We start from the raw sequence: 20,703 nt of genomic DNA on the forward strand, positions 1-20,703 counted from the left end.
ATCTCTAACCCTTCCCAAACCATTTCCTGTGACCTGTAATTATCATCACCTGCAAGCTACTGTATGATTTATCTTTGTCAACTTTGTCAACTTAGAAGATCTAAATTGAGAAGAGAAGCTGATTGATCTGTCAAGGTCACCTCAAGGGATTTCCTCTCTGAGGTGAAACCAATCGCTTTGGACTCCAGTTATATGAGCTACTCCATCTATATTTCTAAAAGACTCAAAACCCTGTGTGGGTTTAGTTTAGGAATAGAGAGATATCAGAGGGATCTATAGACAGAGAGAGGAAGTGAAAATAGGTTCAGCTCAGCCTGGCCAGGTAACTTTACTGAAAAGTCAGTTTGGGGGATCTCAAGGTAGACATTTTTAGTGACAGGGTCTCACCTACAACCCAGCTAATTACCCTTCCTGATATTTTTATTAAGTAAACCATCTTCTTTAACATGCAGTCAGATACAATCTATTCTGGTCTAGGACTGAGAGTGATATCATCTTTGCTCTTAGTCCTTGAAGGGAGAGCCCTGTCAGGCTAGGTCACTCAAATCCTAGTCACCAGTTACAACTATAGTTACAGGGTCTCTGTTTATAATAACATCTGACAAAGCCTATTCTTCTTAGAATAATTTTTTAAATTAACGATTGAGAGAAATGCCCAATTTAAGTTAGAGTTTAGTGAAAATGGAGATGTAGATTTTTTCCCATCCAAATTCACAGCCCCTTTGAAATCTTTCCATAGGCCTCATGCACTGCATGCTAAGTCCATGTACTATATATTAAAAATCCTTGATCTGCAAATTGCTTGCCAACTTTAGGAGTGGGTGGGTGGGGGGCAGCTGGGTAGCTCAGTGGATTGAGAGCCAGGCCTAGAGACGGGAGGTCCTAGGTTCAAATCCGGCCTCAGACACTTCCCAGCTGTGTGACCCTGGGCAAGTCACTTGACCCCCATTGCCTACCCTTACCACTCTTCCACCTATAAGTCAAATACACAGAAGTTAAGGGTTTAAAAGGAAAAAAAAGGAGTGGGTAGAGAAGGGAGGAAGGGAGACGATTTGGATCATAACTTCAGAAAAATTATGTGGAAATTTGTTATTACATGTAATTGGTTTTTTTAATTAATCAACAGGAAGGAAGGAAGGAAGGAAGGAAGGAAGGAAGGAAGGAACGATCCTTGATCTAAAACTTATTCAAAGACCTTTTGGTCATAAAATTTAGCTAAGCACAAAACAGGATGATACATGCTCACCAAAGTTGTTCAGTTCATTGAAAAGATCAGCAGAGTCCAAGTTGAAGAAAGATTATCTGTGGATGCCAAAGTCCTCCAAATTTTACCATTTGTTGATGATTTTGTACTGGTGGTATCAAGCCCCAGAATAGAAGTATCAAATATATGACCTGTGGGCATGTGGCTGGCAATACTCCATACTATGGCCTAAACCTGATTAAAATGTAATTGAGAAACATTTAACAAAATAAATAAACATAAATATGAAAATGAACCCTTGATGTGAATGATGTAATTTCATTAATTCATTAAAATCTCTTAAGTGCAAAATGAGTGCAAGCATGGTGCTAGGTACTAGAGGAAGCAGAACATTTAGATAATACATAGTCCCTGCCATAATGGAACATGCAGTCTGATTGAAGAAAAAACACGAGTTTAGTATGGAATATCAGATATGAAATATATCAGAAATCTATACAAAAAAATGCTTTGAACTAACTGAAAACTGAAATCTCCCTGTGACACTTCTAATGCAGGTTGTGGCTTCTTCCAAGATTAGATTCAAGCATGAATAAAAATAAACTTTTACTTCCCCTTTGCAGCAAAGGAAAGGCTATTTATGTTCATTTTGAGTTGTCACAATGGGATAATCAAAGCAGTCATTTTTGGCCTTCGAAGTGTTCCAAAAAAGGGAAGCTAGATTTGTCTTGAACTTTAATAAAAATGCAATGTTTGCAAAAAGAAACAGAAACCACCAAAGTTCAATGTGTGAGGTTGGAGAGGAAAATCTATGTTAATGGTCCCTAATGAGAATTTCAGCCATCACTTAAATAAACAAAGCAATAGGTTAATGATAGAAACAGTTTCCCTGGCTCTCGGCCCACCAGTTTGCTGAATATTGGTAAACAGTAGCCAATTGACAGAATTCAGCAGTGGTAGTTATGTGTTTAAATATCTAAGTAAGGATAAAACAGGAAGTGTGAAATTTGAAAAGGAAGGCAGACAAACACGTATATGTAGATATTCCCATACACATACAAACATAAATATAGACCAGTGAGGAAAGGAAAGCAATCTGCTGCATTGAGGTTAATAAGTACTTATGCCAGATTCTCTTCAACCAATACAGATTTCATAAAGAAAGTAATTTTCAAATTGCATGTTAATAATTAGAGAATCATAATTTCAGCTGTTGCTCAACTTATCAAATTAGAAATCTCTGCACATTTGCTCACTGAATCCCAAAGGGTAGAGAGAAGATGGTTCAACTGTGAAAGACCCAGTAAGGTATTATGAAGGTGTGTGGATGTTCAAGGAGGACTAGCACCTCTGGCTTGAGGGTTCTCAAGACCTTTTCAGGGCTACTCATCCACCTTTGGTGTCAAATTGGCACTCAGCTCTCACCTGTAGCTTCAAGAAGATGTAACATACACAGTGCCACACCCTGGTAAAACCATCTCAGCAGATGGGCTAAATCAGGTTGAGAATAACTTATGACACCCAAAACTGTCAGTGAGTTGTAAGTGTCTACCCCAATCATGTGAAGCTTTCCCTCAGTGGAATGGGCTGATCAGAACAATTTGTTCCAATGGCCATAGAGGAGGCTAAAGCAAGCCACTGGAGAGTACTAGAGCTTGATCAGACTTTGAAGACATTATCATCATCCACTGTATCTTCGACTGTCACCGGTGGTCTTGACTTGTTTTGCCACTAGTCCCAGATGACTTTGGAAGAGAGAGTGAGGCTGATGACTTTGTACAACAATGCCTCAGTTAAATCCAATTCAAGCACAAATGATGTCATTGGTCCTCTTCAAAAACAAAGGATAATCAATAATAGTATAGTATAATGATAAGAGAACTGAAATTAGAATTGAGGACTTGGGTCTATGTTCTGGTAGCTATGCTACTTACCATCTTTGTCATCTTGGGAAAGTCACTCAATCTTTCTAGGCCTCAGTTTCCTCATCTGTAAAAAAGGAGGAATTAGATGATCTCTAAGATTTCTTTCAACTTCATATGACCTAGTGAGTATAACATCTAACTGAGATAATTCCATAAGATTCTGAGAAGCTCCATTTGTCAATCATATTTCTAACAGGGGAAGGGTTGGCATATGTTTTTTAAAAATCATCTATGGCAGAAGAAATACTAAGAGAGAGAAGAAATTTTGACATAATGATATCTTTGAGATGTTGCTGTATTTCCCCTAGCATAGTGTTTTGCACACAGTAGGTGCTTATTAAATTTTTTTTAATGAACAAGTGACTGAGTAAAAGCACCTCTATTGCACAAAAGTCTTATTACTTCAATGGTAAAATCCTTTGGATCAAGCCAAAGACAGACCCACCTTATAATGAAGTCTACCCTTTTTACTAAATAACGTTCTAATGCTGGCATTCAAGGAATATCTTCAGGAATAACTCATTTTAAAATGTTCCAATAGATCTTGCACCCATTGTCACATAAGAAACACTGTGAAGCCTAATTCTGAAAGAAGTACAACTAATACCTGTATGTGGTTTACCAAGAACTTTCACATACAGAATCATTTGATCCTCACAGCCTCCAAGTGGGACATGTATATTATTAGCTTTTCCTAGATGAGGAAACTGAGGATTAGAGAGAGTGGATCACTTGCCTAAAGTCACATATGGCTGTCAGTGACCAAGACTACATCTGGTGGTCTCACTCAACACTCTTTCCACCAAATGATCCTGCCTCTAACACCAACCATCTGATATTTGTGGTCGCAAATGAATGTTAAACATTAGTACAAATCAGTGCTGGGCTTGCAGAGATAATGATACTTGGTAACTTGGAACATTACCAGTACCATCATGAAAGATGGCATGAACAGAAGTCTAATCAAGCAACTGTAAGCCTAGCATATCTATCCCCTATATCCGTAATAAGGAAAACCAGCTAAGAAAAACTGGAGTTGGTTTACAAATGACGCACTTGGTCATTTATCTTTTAGACACTGGTCTTTGTCCTGCCAACTCTTCAAAGATAAATTAGAGCCATGAACTCAGCCAGCTCCTCAGAGATCAGCCATTTTCCAGCACAAGTCTTTTAACATGATGAGGTGTGATTGCCAGAGGATAATTCCAGAGGAAACAAGACAAGGGAAAGAATAGTTTGGTACATTTTGCAAAGCCCACAGGGATGTAGGCTGAGGCAGGGATTAAAAAATCCAGGGAATGATTTATTTTGTTACTGCCTTTATCCCACAGAAGAGGGAGCAGGCTATCTACTCCCTACCATGAAAGAGCTCAGCCTGGACACTGTATGGTTCAAGGGACCAAGCAAAAACTCATTTTGACTCAAGAATTAATTGAGCAATTTGTGCTCAGCAATCAGATAAGTAGAGAAAGAAATATAAGATTAGATCTTACCCTCAAGGAGTCTATAATTTCAAAAGAAGAATAATAAAAATTCAATTCAATTCATTTCAACCAACATTTATCAAGAAATAATACATACAAGATATGTAGTAATAATAAAAAGAGTTTCTATACATATATTATATAAAGATTTATGATTTATGAAGTTTATGCACATTTAGTCATTTTATCCTCAAAACAATCCTAGAGATAAAATGTCGTGGTGCTAAGTGATATCATTAGCCCCATTTTATAGATGTGAAAACATGAATAAGTGAGTTGCATATAGCAACATAAGCAGTAACTATGGGGTATGATATTTGACCATGGATCTCTTCTGAATCCAAATTCAACTTCCTACAATATTATGTCACTCCTAAAACCAAGACAAATTCACAAGAGATAACTAAATGACAACCAAAGATAGTAATTAATTAAGAAAAGAGTTCAGTGTGTATAGCCTGCTAGTCTTATGGCTTCAGATTGCTATCTCAGTTGTGCTTTTAGCTACCTGATTGATTTGGGAGAAACTGCTTAATATCTCTGTATCTCAGTCATTTCTTCTGCAAGTATCATTTATAGCTCCCATCTGTAAAATGGACCACCAGCCAGTGAATACCAACCGATTCTCTCAGGGTTGTGAAAAAATTGACTTCCATGTGACTGTGAGGCACTTTGCCAAACTGAAAGTTAAATTTTAATGTTAAGTTTTGAATATTATTATTATTATTAATGGTATGATTGATGAGATACAGGAAACGCAAAAAAACTGGGAAAATGTTGCTGCATCCTCCCTCCTAAACACTTTGCCTTCTTGCACACACTTTTATAGTTATTACAGGGACTGGATCCAGGAATATAGAACAGCAGCACTTAAACAAACCAAAACTTTAACATCCAATCTCTACTTGCTAAAAGCACAGAGGAATAGAAGGTAGCCAAAAAATAATTATCCTGCTGAGATCAGCCAGGAAACTGAGATGAACACTCATTGTGTCACCCAATGGATATGACAACCAAGTGGATTTTTCAAGGGCAAAGAGATATGCTTCTTAGGAGAGGGGTAGAGAAGGAAATTCTAGGAGATGTTCCTGAAGAAAGGGTCACCTGGTCTCTGGCATCCAGAGTCTTGACTGCAGAATTTGATCATAAGATGTTAGAGCCCATATAGCAAAATATTTACCTTTCTTGTGTCAGTCCAATGATGTCTTTGGACTCCCTCACAGAATAATGTTTTTAAATGCATAAAATAAAACACATTGCATTACAAAAGAAATACATTATGTTGAAATGAAGTTTTCAGTGGCAAATAGGTGACACAGTGGATTGAGGCAGTCAAGAGGACTTGGGTTCAAATTTGGTCTCAGACACGTCTTAGCATGTGACCCTGGGCAAGTCACTTAACCCTGATTGTCTAGCCCTTTACTTTCTGTCTTAGAGTTGTTACTGAGGAAGTAAGAATTGTAGGGTTTTCTTTTTAAACTAAATACAGTTTTCAAAATATAAAAAACAAATTCACAGACCCACATCAAGAACCCTCAGTGGCTCAGTCACCTTATTTTACAAGTGATGGAAGTGAGGCATTAAATATGAGAAGGGAAGTGCCCTCTTAGTAAATGACAGAACTCAAACTGATATAGTACAATAGAAAAAAGGGTGAACTTCACAGTCAGTGAGTTTGTATCTTGTCTTTTCTTTTTTTTTTTTTAAACCCTTGTACTTCGGTGTATTGTCTCATAGGTGGAAGATTGGTAAGGGTGGGCAATGGGGGTCAAGTGACTTGCCCAGGGTCACACAGCTGGGAAGTGGCTGAGGCCGGGTTTGAACCTAGGACCTCCTGTCTCTAGATCTGACTCTCACTCCACTGAGCTACCCAGCTGCCCCCAGCTGTCTTTTCCTTACAGCACTTGTGTGACTTGGGGCAAGACATTTTGCCTCTCTGAGCCTCATCTATAAATGAGATGGGTCAGATTAGATTACCTCAGCAGCCTCTTTCAGCTCCATTTTCTTTCTTTTTTTGCTATCAATCAATCAGTCAATCAACAAACATCTATTTAGCACTTGTCCTGTCCTACATGCAGTGCTAAATGGTGGAAGGACTCCACTGATATAAGTAATCAGCTCCAAATTTCTGATTGTGAGAATCCAAAACCCAAGTCCTCTGATTCCCAGGGTAGTGCTCTTTCCACTATGCCTCACCAAAGAACATCTTGCTCTTTGTTTGTTTCTTTCCTCAGGAAGCAAAGCAAAGATAGAATTTAGACTTTTGGGGAGGACACTATTCCCCTCAGCCCCACCTCTGTTAATAAAAATGCGTGTTTAAATTGTTCTTTCCATAGGGAGGAAAGAATTCCCCAGATCAATCCACATAGTCTCTTTCTATCCTTCTTGAGACCAAAGGCACACATTAGTAGGATAGTTGACTGGGATAAGGAGACCAGTCTATGACCATGAAGTTGACCACAAAGTTATCATTAAATGACCCCCAAGGTTCTGGATCCTAATTTTATAAAGGTCCTATTGGAATTTACTCAGCACTAGCTTCTTCAAAGTAGCAAGGCTGTCATAAGATATTCTGACAGCTTTATCTGACAACCTGATGTGGAAGACATTTATTATGTGGAGTCACATTTCATTATAGAGGCATTCCATGTAAATCTGGTTGACTCATCCTTCATGAATCTTGAGTTTATTCCACTAACAGGTTAGTATGTTTCTATGAGCAAAGGATATTGTCAGCTTGTAAAAACATATCACAAGAACACCAAACTCAGAAGGTCCCCTCTGGGTGGAGAACAATAATGCCAGGGGGCAACTCTCAGAATCATGTTTCATAATGACGGTGTTTAATATAAACACTGCCGAACATGAGGCCAGAAATAAACAGTAGAAAGATAAAAGTTTCTTTCATCACAGTGAAAGTCTTTTGGCAGCAGAAATTCCCATTCCTACCTATGTTATTCACACCTAATAATGTTTGCCCTGGTATTCTGGCTGTGGATCAACAGATGTATTTACTATCTTTGATATGTTTCCCTAGAGCCTATGCCAGATCTCCTGGCTATCTTTTTTTTGTGTTTCCCTGATTGTTTTACTATGGATTCCCTATGCATAATATTGTACATAATATATTTGAAATAGAGACCAGGAGATAAGTCCTGCATTTATTCTATGTAGTATCTTCCCTGTGGATTGTATCCCAGAACTTTAGCATGAAATCAAAGGTAGTAAAAGAGAGAAAGAAGGGGCTTGTCTGCCTGAGAAAACAGAAAGTGCAAAGTGAGCACCGTAGAATAGTCATTCTGTTTTTGGCCAACATTACAGAGAAAGCACCCCATGTTATTAAATGTTATTATCATTATTAAAATAACAGATGGTATCTCAGTAGTTCTATGTCCAAAGGTCACCAAATGGTATACCTCGTTGCCTCGCCACTGTTCCACAATGATACTTGCTATAATCAGAAATGTTAGACTCCTCTAAGCCAAGCACATATGCCCAAAGTTACCTACCTAAATCCCAAGGTGGCTTTGGAGATGAAGGGGTTCTGAAAGTCTGAATATGGCACAGAGTAGGTCCATCTCCTAGCCTGCACCAGATCCTAGCCCAGAGGACTCCAAAATATTTCAGTTGGATCCAATCCAATTTCCAGTGGCAGGTGTAGAAAGGCTAATCAGTTTCAGAAAGAACTGATTTCATTATTGTCCTAAAATTGTCTACTGGCATAGAGTTCATCATTGCCATCCTTCCTAATAATCCCTTTAGTGTCTGAGAACCACTTTCTGAAATTATCTCCCTGGATCAACTCTGATCCTCAGACTCCACAAGTCCAAGTTGGCCTAAGAGATCTTTGCCCATTGAAGCTCATCTTTCTGACCTCTGTATTACCTTATCTGTGCCTCCAAAAGGTGTCTGGGGGCATTTAAAATCAGTCCTATTAGAGGTAGCTAGGTGGCTCAGTGGATTGAGGTCAAGGCCTAGAGATGGGAGGTCCTAGGTTCAAATCTGGCCTCAGACACTTTCTAGCTGTGTGACCCTGGGCAAATCATTTAACCTCAATTGCTTAGCCCTTACCACTCTTCTGCCTTGGAACCAATATACAGTATTGACTCCAAGACAGAAGGTAAGGGTTTAAAAAAGAAATCATCTCAATTTCTATAAAAATGAGGCAGTCCTTTGATGAGTGTTTATAACATGAGAAGATATTATAAATGGAATATATAACCACCTGGTTGTTATGATTTAAGAGGTTGAAAAAATTTATCAAAAATATCTTCCTCACTGATCTCCTGATCACAGGTCCCCCTGGAATTCTCATGATTCATTATTTCCACTAGTCGATAATTATAATAACTAGCAATTCTATAGCATTTCACAAGGTTTGCAAAGCACTGTGTAAGTATTCTTATTTTATACTCACAATCTAGAGGTATGTGCTATTATTAACTCTATTTTGCTGATAAGGAAATTGAAATAGAGAGAGGTTAAATAATTTTACTGGATCACTTAACCAGTATCTGAGGAATGATTTAAATTAGGTCTTCCTAACTCCAAATCCAGCTCTGTATCCACTGAGCCCATCAGCCTTTTCTGAGTTAACTCTTTTGGGTTCTGTGTTAGGGGCTATGACAAATTATACCTAAAAGTCTCCAAAAATCCTAATACTTGAGGAACTTAGATTTTACAAATAATAGGAACTGTTGGCAAATAATGTAGCAAAGCAAATCTGTTAATGTTAGAATAACTATATCATAGACTATTTTTTCCTAGACTTTGTCAATTGGAAAACAAAGACTAACATAATTTGGGTCAATAAGAATTTAAAAGTCCATATCAATTGTGGTATCTATTGGTGATGGAATACTATTGTGCTCAAAGGAATAAAGAACTGGAGGAATTCCATGTGAACTGGAATGACCTCCAGGAATTGATGCAGAGTGAAAGGAGAAGATCCAGGAGAACATTGTATACAGAGACCGATACACTGTGGTACAATCGAACATAACAGACTTCTCTACTACCAGCAATGCAAGGATCCAGAGCAAGGCTAAGGGACTTATGAGAAAGAAAACTAGCCATATTCAGAGGAAGAACTGTGGGAGGAGAAACACGGAAGAAAAACAACTGCTTGAACACACGGACTGATGGGGATATTATTGGGGATGTAGACGCTAAACGATAACTCTAGTCCAACTATCAATAATATGGAATTAGGTCTTGATCAATGATACATGTAAAATACAGTAGGATTGTGTGTCAGCTAAGGGGGCTTGGGGGCTTGGGGGAGAGGGAAAGAACATGAAATACACAACTATGGGAAAATATTCAAAATTAAAATTAAAAAAATAAAAATAAAAGTCCATATCAGTTATGAACAGAAAATTCAGCTTTCTTTTAAAAGTCTTAAAAGAAATTTGGAATTTGAATATTTTGGCAGATTACTTCTATTATACTGTAGAAAATATGACAATACATGTGACCCAAGTTATTTTGATACATTGAACGATTTGGTCTTTTTTTTTTTTAACCATTACTTTCTGTCAGTATCAGTTCTAAGACAGAAGAATGGCAAGAGCTAAGCAACTGGGGTTAAATGACTTGCCCAAGGTCACACAGCTAGGAAGCATCTGAGACCAGATTTGAAACCAGGTCCTCTTAACTCCAGATCTATCTGCTGAACTACCTAACTGCCTCTACATTGAAAGATTTGTGATTTCATTGGTGTGGGTGAGCAAACCCTTCATTGGTGCAGATTGTTAACCTTTGTGTTTCAAGATTGATAGTGGCCAAAAAGTCACCAAGCAACCTATCTTCTGATCATGATCCTCTCTGAACATGAGGTTGATCCTCAAATCAATAGGTAACTAAAGGCCTATCATCACACTCATTCTCAAAGCCTTTCCAGGTTGGCAGACTCTACTTGTGCTCCATTGATGGCTCAATGTATCACAGTGCAACATGGGGAATAGTGAATTTGGAGTCACAGAATTTTGACTCAAATCCCAGGTCTACCACTTTGCTTCTTGTGTGACCTTGGCAAGTTAAAACTTCCTTGGACTTCAATTTCTTCATCTTTAACGTGAGAGATTTGAAGCAGTAGGATTCAACGGAAAGAATACTGAATTTGTAGTCAAAGAACCTGGGTTCAAATCCTTGCTTTGATACATTATTCTTAGGGTCTTGGAAAGTCACATATTTTCTTTGGGCCACAGTCTTCTAATCTAGAAAGTGGAAGGGAAGGGTTGGATGAAATGACTTTTGAAATCCTTTGTTGCTCTAAATACATGATGTAAATGAATGCTTAACATTTGAGAATCCAGAGAGAATTCTAACTCTGAGGAGATACTTTGGTGAATGACAGGCTGAACTATTAAAGTTTAAAAGTTTAAATACTATACAAAGGTTTTATGAACCTTATTAGCATTCTGGAAGGAGTTTATGCTATTCTCTACCCTCAGTTCAATATAATTCAGTAAATGCCCATTAAGCACCTACTATGTGTAAGACCCCATATCAAGTTCTGGGGATAAGAAGACATATTTCTCCTTGGGACTCAATTTTCTCACTAATAAGTTGAAAAAGTAAGACTAGATGATCCCTGGATTCCATCTAGTTCTAGATTTCTCTGACTCTTTGTAATATGAACACAACTACTTCTAAAACAAGCCATGAGCCTCTTCTTTCTAACAATGGTATATTACCCTCTTTCCAGATTGCACTGCTCCCGAACAATGCTGCTGACCTGGGCAAGCATGTCACTGTTGACAAGTTACTGGCTTCAAATACCTACTTACCAGGGCCCCCTGGGCAACCTGGAGGCCAGGGCCCTCCAGGTGAGTGAGAGGAGTAGGGAAGACCAGAGGGCAATAAAAGACTCTGGAAAACATGGCAAAGCTCTCCTGTGAGCAAATCACTTAACTTCTCAATGCCTCAGTTTCCAAATTTGAATGAGGAGGTTATAATCTCTAGGGTTCTTCCTGCTATGAATCTTTAATCCTGTATTTCAGAAAAATAAAAGCAATTTGCATTGTACTCATCAGCAAATAATTAGCCAATGCATCACTTATTAGTGGTAAATTGTAGGGTTAATTGTGGGGTTAAATTGTGGGGTTAATAGTGAAAGATCCTAGATGACAACAAACTGACTAGGCATAAGCTGTTTGCTGAATTTCTAATGTATAAATTTAAGTAAATGGTTTTCAAGCCTGTATAACCAACATCCATTAGTGTTTTAGGAGTAAAGAATCATTGCTCTATGAGTGGATAAGTTTCCTAAAGATAACTATAATTTCAGAAAAACCAAATGAAAACATATGAACAGACATTTCTCATGGAATCAGCAGCCTTTGAGACTAAACATTAGTCCCTAAAGGAAAAATGGAGGCATGCAAGCTCATTTTTAAAAAATATGAAATTTCTTATTTGTTGTTAAACTCTGATAGTCCACTCATAGTCATTACTATTCATTTTTTTATTAATGGTTGTCTACAGTATAATAAGTCATGTGCTTCTACATTGTTGGTAGATATGAAGTAGAAAGAACAACTTCTGCCTCTAACTTACAGTCTAGTTGGGGAGATAAGACCACAATATTTAATTTTTAAGTAAAGTGTATTACTACATTGTTGGTAGAGATGTGAACCAGTCCAATTATTCTGGAAAACAATTTGGAATTATGCCCCCAATGGCTATTAAACTATAAATACTCTTTGACACAGCAGTGCCACTACTAGGTTTGTATTGCAAAAAATCAAAGAAAGAGGGAAAAGACCCATATTTACAAAACTATGTATAGCAGCTTTTTTTGTGGCAGAAAAAAATTAGACCAGAGAGAGTCCCATCAATTTGGGCTTAATTGAACAAGTTATGGTGTATGAATGTGATGTGCTATCAAAAATGATGAGAGATAGCTTCAGAAAAACTTGAAAAGATTTATACAAACTGTTATTTTTAAAAATGATGATGGTCGAGATTAAAAGGGAGAATAGTATTTTAAAAGCCATGCTGATAGAGATAAAAATCATTAGACCACACGCCTGTAAGTATTCAAACTGCCGCATCAGCCATTTTACCTTTCGTATCTTCAAGCACCTAGGTAGTTAAAGAGGAAGTTCAAAGTCACTTCCCAATATTTAAAGCTGTCCCTCACCTTGAAGACGTAATCTAAAACAGGAAACCCGTTGGACCATGGGAAATGTAGTACCAAATATCCCAAGTGATTTTAAATAACACATTACCCCCCTGAGATCCATTGAAAAAGACTGGTCTTTTTCAGTGGATCTTAAACCAAAAGTAAAGAGGATAAAAGCTAGCCACATTGACAAAAAGCCAATTTGGGGCAGTCCCCTATCCATTTAAAATAAATGCATTCAACTCATTCAACTCCCATAGTTCAAATCAACTGCACCCCAAAGTTCAAATTTGGTCTTCATGGTCCAGTGAAGGTTCTTTAGGCATCTTTTGGTGCCTCCACCAAACACGTTCATTGTCTGGATTCTGGGGAGATGGCAAAATCCTTATCCTGAAATTATTCTCAAAGAATTTAAACTTTACATTGTAGATTATAAAACATACATTTTCTTCTGAGAATTATACATTACCCCCCTGAGATTACTCCTAAAGGAGTAAAAATTGACTTGCAATATAGATTATAATTCAGACATTATGATTATAAAAAACTTAACACACACACCCCTGAGGGAAATTTTAAATAACACAAAACTGATGTAGAGTGAAGCAAATAGAACCAAGAAAACAATTTATACAATAACAATATTGTAAAGATAAATATCTTTCAAAGACTTCAGAACTATAAACATCATAATGACCAACTACGATTCCAAAGGATTCATGATGAAACATACTATCCATTCCAAATAAAGAACTCATAGACTCAGAGTGTAGATTAAAAGCAAGTTTCCTTTCTTCTGTTCTTTTCTTTGTTCCTTACTTCCTTCTTTCCTTTTTGGATATGAGTAATGCAGGAATTTGTTTTGCTTAACTATACATATTTGTGCTGGGTTTTATTTATCTTGTATTCTCAATGGATGGGTAAAGAGGAATTGAGAGGGAGAAAATTCAGAACTAAAAATAAAAATGAATTTTAAGAAATGACCATTAGCATACACACATAAAATAGATATAATTATGATCAATCAGTCAATAATTTAGCATTTATTGAATGTTTACTATATTCCAGGAAGTGTGCTAAGTACCAGAAATAAAAAGGCAAAAAAAACCCCAAAACTCAAAAAATAAAAATAATCCCTGCTCTCAAGAAACCAATATTCTGGTAGAGGAACCACATGTAAATAACTAGTTACATACAAGATTCCACCATAGCATTGGTTGAAAGTAATCTAAAAGAGGAAGATTTTCATTTCTGGGAGGGGTAGGGAGGGGAGGAAAGTAGGACTTGAACTGAGCCTTGAAGTCCAAGGAAACTAAATGGGAGAAGTGATGATAATAGGTTTAAAACTTGAAGGGACCCTAAACAACCATAAAATACAGTTCCAGGTGAGGAAACAGTCCCAGAGAGATTAAGTGACTTGTCCCGGATATACAGATAGTAAGTGTCAGACTTGAGATTTCAAAACAGTTCCTCTGACTCCAGATCCAACATTTTGTTTGTTTGTTTGTTTGTTTGTTTGTTTGTTTGTTTACAGCCTTACCTTCTATCTTAGAATCAATATGTATTGATTCTTGATTCTAAGACGGAAGAGTGGTAAGGGTTAGGTAATGAGGGTCAAGTGACTCACCCAGGGTCACACATGTAGGAAGTATCTGAGACCAGATTCGAACCTAGGACCTCCCATCTCTAGGCCTGATTCTCAATCCACTGAGTCACCCAGCTGCTCCCAGAGAGCCAACATTTTTTTCATTCTACCATGAAGTACAAAAAAGGAAAGTATTAGAGGTCAGAAGAAAGGAGAAACCATTATATTCAGAAATGGTTAGGGTAGGCTTCATGGAAAGAGACAGGGCCTGAGATGAGCCTTGAAGGATGAATAGGATTTGCTAGGAGGAAATAAGGGAGGATATTCCAGTCAGGGGGAAAAGTAGAGGCTCTGGGCCAAATTACTTTTATTTTTCTTCCCTGATTCTATTCTTCTCATCTGTTTTTCCTTAAATGTGGTATTTTTTGGTATACATTTACTCACAGAATGAAAATTCATCTCTATTATATCTTCCCTAGTGTAGGTCCTATGACTAACCTACTTCCTGATCTTCTTTGGAAAATCTCTTATGTAGATATCTTGATATTTATCAATGAATATAGTGACTTTTCTTATGAATTTACTTCAATCATAGGCTTCTTCCTACTTCTCAAAGCTTGGAATAGCCTTAATTTAGTGGAAGGAGATCATTTCTGATTTAACTTTATAAATACATACACATACACAAAACCAAAGCAGGAACAAGCTATAGGGACAAAAGAAAATTTTACTAAATTCCTCCTTCTTGAATTCATTTTCCCTCTCTCTGGGTCCTTTTCATTTTTGCCCTCTGGCCTCTGGTTTCTAACTTAGCTTGAGCTGTCCAGGGTACTGGATTTTGATTTTTTTTTTTAATATTCCAAAACCTCTACCCATAGCAAAACTTGAAGGGACCCTAAACAGTCATATAACACATAAAATATGAAGATTCCTTTTAATTCTTTGTTTCTTATGTCACAGGGTGTTTTGCAGCTACCCTAAAACTTTTTAAATTTAATTTTTATGTCAATATAATTTATATCATCAATATGATACAAAATAATCATTTTCTGACATTTTGAGGTCCATGTTCTCTCCTTCCCTCCAACACCTCCTCCTTCCTCAAGATGACATGTAATATGATACAGGTTGTACATATTTTATCATGCAACACATATTTCCACTTTTTTCATATTGCGAATGAAGACACATATTTCTTACCTTGGAAAAAAATTCTTGGAGATAAAATGAAGAATCAATATGTTTTCAAACCCCATCAGTTCCTTCTATGGAAGTAGATAGCCTTTTTCATCATGAGTCCTTTGGGGTTGTCCTAGATCCTTGCATTGCTGATAATAGTTCATTCATTTACAGTTGATCATCATACATTATTGATGTTACTGTGTACAGTATTCTCCTGGTTCTAGCTCACTTCACTTTGTATTATTTCATTTGTCTTTCCAGAGTTTTCTTTTTGTGATCATCTTATGTGTCATTTCTTATGGCACAATAGTATTCCATTACAATCATATGCCACAACTTGTTAAGCCATTCCCCAATTGATGTACAATCCTTCAGTTTCCAATTCTTTGCTACTACAAAGAGTTGCTTTAAATATGTTTGTACAAATAGGTCCTTTTCCCTTAGCTTTGATCTCTTTGGCATACAGACCTAGTAATGATATTTCTGGGTTAAAGGATATTCACAGTTTGATGACCACTTGGGCATTGTTCCAAATTGCTCTCCAGAAAGGTTGGATCATTTCACAGCTCCACCAACAGTATATTAGTGTTTCAGTTTTTACCACATCCTCTCCAACATTTAACATTTTCTTTTTTTGTCATATTAGCTGGTCTGGTAGATATGAGGTGATACCTCGGTGTTGTTTTAATTTGCATTCCCCTAGCTAATAATGATTTGGAGCATTTTTTCATAGTATTAAAAATAATTTTAATTTCTTCATCTGAGCATTACCCAAAACTCCTTCCGTCAGTTTATTAGGGCAGTTGCAAGGCTAAAAAGATTTCCCTATAATATTCAATTAATATTCTAGCTCTGTATGTTAAGGTAATTCAGTGATAGAATGTGCAAACTTTTTATAAAGAATCTCAAGAAATTATCAAACATTTGGCAATATTCAGTTCTTAGAATTAGAAGGCAGGCTCTTGCAGTCATTGCCTTCAGAGAATTTAAAGGTATGGAGCTCCTCCTTCACAAGGAATCCTTAACATGTACAATGCTTTCTGATGAATTCATTCACTGTGAGGATTCCTGCAAAGTGTTGCTCCTGGAAGTGGCTGATTTATGGCTACTGAAGAAATTCATTTAGTCAAAAGAGGAAACCCATTTACTTCCCAACCACTCAACTGGAAATGGAATTCAAAATTGGGAGGAGTGACATGTTGGATGAAATCTAAATTGGCCTGTCTGTGCTGTGACCTGTGTCTTGTCCTAAATGGACATCTATACAATCTTAAAATTTTAGGCTTTTTCATAGGGACCTGAAAACCAACTACTATAATCTAACATGGAAGCTTTCTGCAAAGTAGGAAAAAATAGTTCTACATCAGGGGTTATTAATATTTCATGTGTCATTGACCTATTTGATAATCTGATAAAGCCTATGGACCCCTTCTTATTAAAAAATTAATGAATAAAATGAAATAATAAGATTATAAAAGAAACTTATTATATTTAGGCACCAAAATTATCAGTGCAGTTATCAAAGTATATATTTTTAATGTTTGATGATCCACAGGTTAAGAAACCCTGTTCTAGAAGAATCAGAATAGAATAGTAACGTAGTCTTTTTGCATCTAGAAAAAAAAGAGTAGAGACAAATACATTAAATCGACTTTTGGAGCAGATGAATCCACACATTCCCAGTGTTCATTTCTCAGGTTATTAAATTTAAAGGTGTCTTTGGATTGTAGGGTCACCTGGACCAAAAGGAAGCCCTGGATTTCCTGGTGTACCTGGGCCTCCTGGACAGCCTGGCCCCAGGGGCTCAATGGGACCCATTGGACCATCTCCTGACCTCTCTCACATTAAGCAAGGCCGTAGAGGACCTGTGGTTAGTATTTTTTTCCAATCCAATTAGTATGGAGGGTTATTTTTTCTGCTTTTATTTCCTTTTCTTTTTAACAGAATTCCTTTGTCTTTTAGGGTCCACCAGGTGCTCCAGGAAGAGATGGTTCCAAGGTGTGTATTAAAAGTTTAGTGTTTGCAAGCTTAAATATTCCATACCATCAAAACTATAAGTACCAATTAATCCCCAAACATTGCTTTAACACTACCATTTTCCAAGAGGAAAGAAGAAACTGAGATAAAGAAGTAGTCTCTGAAATGGAATGGTTGAGAGAAAAATTAGAGAAAGGTCTCAGAAAGAAAACTGAAAAATCTTAAAGACAATTACCCTGTCCTCTTTTAAACTCATCTCTGCAGAACAATAGTAATACATCCTTTTCTCTCTAATCAAGAACTTTTACTAGGCTCTTGCATTTTTTAATATATTTGACCCCTGGAACTAATTGGTAGTTTTACTTTGGGAACTATCTGCTATCTAATATTGGTGAGATTTTGTGGGGTCTGTGAGGGAGGGAATGGAGTGGGAAATCCATGTGAATTAATTTACAAAGTTTGCAAGTAACTCCATGAGCTGCCTGCGGATGTGTGTGTTCATTTTGTTAAACCTGGTTTGGAAATATATGGCCTTGGGGGAAATCTGAGATATTGAACCTAGCAGCTGTGTACAAATAAGTGGGCCCCTGAGGCACAGTTGCAGGCTTACATTTGTTTTTAATCACAAAAGTTTGTTATTTATTTTGTGTTTTGTTTCCTTATCTTTATTTTTTTAAGTCTGAAATAGTAGATACTTACTTGTTCTAGATAGCAATCTTGTTGTTGATTTTTCTAGGGGGAGAGAGGAGCTCCTGGACCTAAAGGATCTCCAGTAAGTGGCATTATTTGTCCAATCTTACCAACCTAGGATAGAGGCTTTTGAATGACCTTAATAGATTTTGACTCCTAAAAGGAATCAAATCCTATAAGGATGACCTTCTTACTTTTTCATTTGGCATTTCTGGAAAGTATTTTATTACTGTGAAAAGATCTACTGAAGCCAGTGAAGCTGGTTTTCCTTTTTCTTAAATCATGGCCAATCTTTAGGACAAGGATTCTTAACATAGAATCTGTGAAATTTTTTAAAAACATTTTTATAGATGTATTCCAACATAACTGATTTATTTGTGATCCTATATATTTCATCTTACTCATTTAAAATCAGTATTCTCAGGAGTCCATAGACTTCACTAGGGTGCCAAAGTGAAAACGGTTAAAAAACCCTTCCTTTAAATAGAGGGCCCTAATCTTATCCAAGGGTTCTGTGAACACTGACAAATATAAAAGAAGAAAAATTGGAAAAGAAAAAAACATTTAAACCACACAGTCTCAACATCCTAGAAACTTAACCACTGCTTTGACCATCTGAAACAAAGATCTTTTTATCCCCATTAAGAAACACACCTGCTTCTAAATGTTACTTTTTGGGGATATTATCCAAAATAAGCTAAATGTATATGACCTCTGCCCTTTGGAAGCTTACAATCTAAAACAGACACCATTACTACCAAAAACAGACTCATCAAAGATCAGGAAAAAAATTCATACACGACTAATATTTAACAGACTGCACCTGCAATGTCTGTTAGAGATTGTAAAAGACAGACAAAATGTCTCCTTAAATTTCCTTATATCACAGCTAGAGGCGATGATAACTAAATGATCTTAAACAGATTTAATGATAAATATTTTAACAATGGATAATAATGTGTCCTCTATATACAAAACTGAAATCCCTTGATTCTTCTCCAATTATTGAAAGATTGATTTCTTTTTAACATGCCCACATATTGATTTTAAATTATTGTCATTTTCTATGTATATAGAAGTCACAAAGTGTTTCTGTTTGTTTTTTAATAACCCTTACCTTACTTAGTTTTGATTCCAAGGTAGAAAAATGGTATTAAGTAATTAGAGTTAAGTGACTTGCCCAGGATTACATAACTAGGAAGTGTCTGAGATCAGATTTGAACCCAGGACCTCTTGCCTCCAGGCTTGACACTCTACCCAGTAAGCCACTTGGCTGTCCCAATGTGCTTTTAAAATAGATGTTAGTACTTGTTACTCTGGGGAAATCTCTTAAGATGATCATTCCAACTCTTCCACCATTTTACAAATCAGGAAACTAAGATATTGGAGGATTAAATAATCCATCCAAGATTACATGTAATTTGAAAGTTTGAGAACCTCTGACTGATTATTGTCATCCCCAGGACCATTTAGCCTGAGCAATGGAGTTTAACAAATACATTTTCCATCAGATTAGCAACTGATGTTGAGCAGTAGATCTTAGAAAATTAAACCACCTTTAGATTCTAGGAGTTAACTAGGGTTGAGGCTGTAATATTCTGACTCTGAATTCTGCTTCTAAACATATAGGGACCTCCTGGTTCTTTTGATTTTCTCTTGCTGATGATGGCTGACATCCGAAATGACATCGCGGAACTTCAGGAGAAGGTGTTTGGACACCGGACTCATTCATCAGCAGAGGAATTTCCATTACCTCAGGAATTTACCAACTATCCAGATGTCTTAGACTTTGGCTCTGGAGAGGACTATCCAAAGAGAACTGAGACAAGAGACTCAAGAATTCACAAAGACTTATATCCTTAGCAGGGCCTAGATTTTTTCATGCCAAAAGTAAGGAATGAAAAGGTTTATCCTCTCCTGAATTTCAGTGATGGAAAGAAAAACATGCACTGGGGATTGAAAAGATAGATTTTATTTTATTTACTCTTCCCCTTACTTTCCACCCTTGTACCTCCTTGCTTCCTCTAATAGCCCACTTTCCTTACCTATTGGTAAGCAGATCAGTAACTGGCTGGTATACTTCCTAGCTTGAACCAATTGGGCTAATGAGGCAGTTTCTCCATTAATTTCCTTTTCATACAGTTAAAAGGCTTAAAGAAACTTCCAGAGTATGGCCATCAGAAATCTGTTCATTTTCTAAAACCTCCCCCAAAATACAAAATAATTTGCCAGGTCACTTACAAAAAAATGAAATTAAATAGTCAGCAAGCAATGATCAAGCACCTATTGTGTGCTTGACATAAGCTATACAAAAGTAAAATTGAAATAGTCCCTGTTCCAGAAAAACTTCAATGTTCAATGGGGAAAACAATGTGCATATAGATAGACAGATTAAAAAAAGGGACAAGGTTAGTATTTGGAGCCATCATTTCATCAACAAAGGGACTTCCTTCACTAATCTAGACAACTTGTACATGCCTTCTCATCCTTTGGGATTCCTATTACAGAAAGAACCAAAAGAACTATAA

At 36.8% G+C, this 20,703-nt stretch overlaps 1 protein-coding gene across 1 annotated transcript in view; it reads left to right on the forward strand.

Moving 5' to 3' along the window:
- The window catches only part of CCBE1 (collagen and calcium binding EGF domains 1), a 376,897-nt gene extending 356,859 nt beyond the window's left edge, over positions 1 to 20,038 (forward strand). The window contains exons 7-11 of the mRNA XM_044664510.1: positions 11,323 to 11,443; positions 17,239 to 17,378; positions 17,471 to 17,506; positions 18,222 to 18,257; positions 19,805 to 20,038. Coding sequence (XP_044520445.1) covers positions 11,323 to 11,443; positions 17,239 to 17,378; positions 17,471 to 17,506; positions 18,222 to 18,257; positions 19,805 to 20,038 — 567 coding nt within the window. The remainder of the gene's footprint in view (positions 1 to 11,322; positions 11,444 to 17,238; positions 17,379 to 17,470; positions 17,507 to 18,221; positions 18,258 to 19,804) is intronic.
- The last annotated feature ends 665 nt before the right edge of the window (positions 20,039 to 20,703 follow it).

The sequence above is a fragment of the Gracilinanus agilis genome, chromosome 1 (genome assembly GCF_016433145.1).
Source record: "Gracilinanus agilis isolate LMUSP501 chromosome 1, AgileGrace, whole genome shotgun sequence".
In the NCBI taxonomy this organism is placed as follows: domain Eukaryota; kingdom Metazoa; phylum Chordata; class Mammalia; order Didelphimorphia; family Didelphidae; genus Gracilinanus; species Gracilinanus agilis.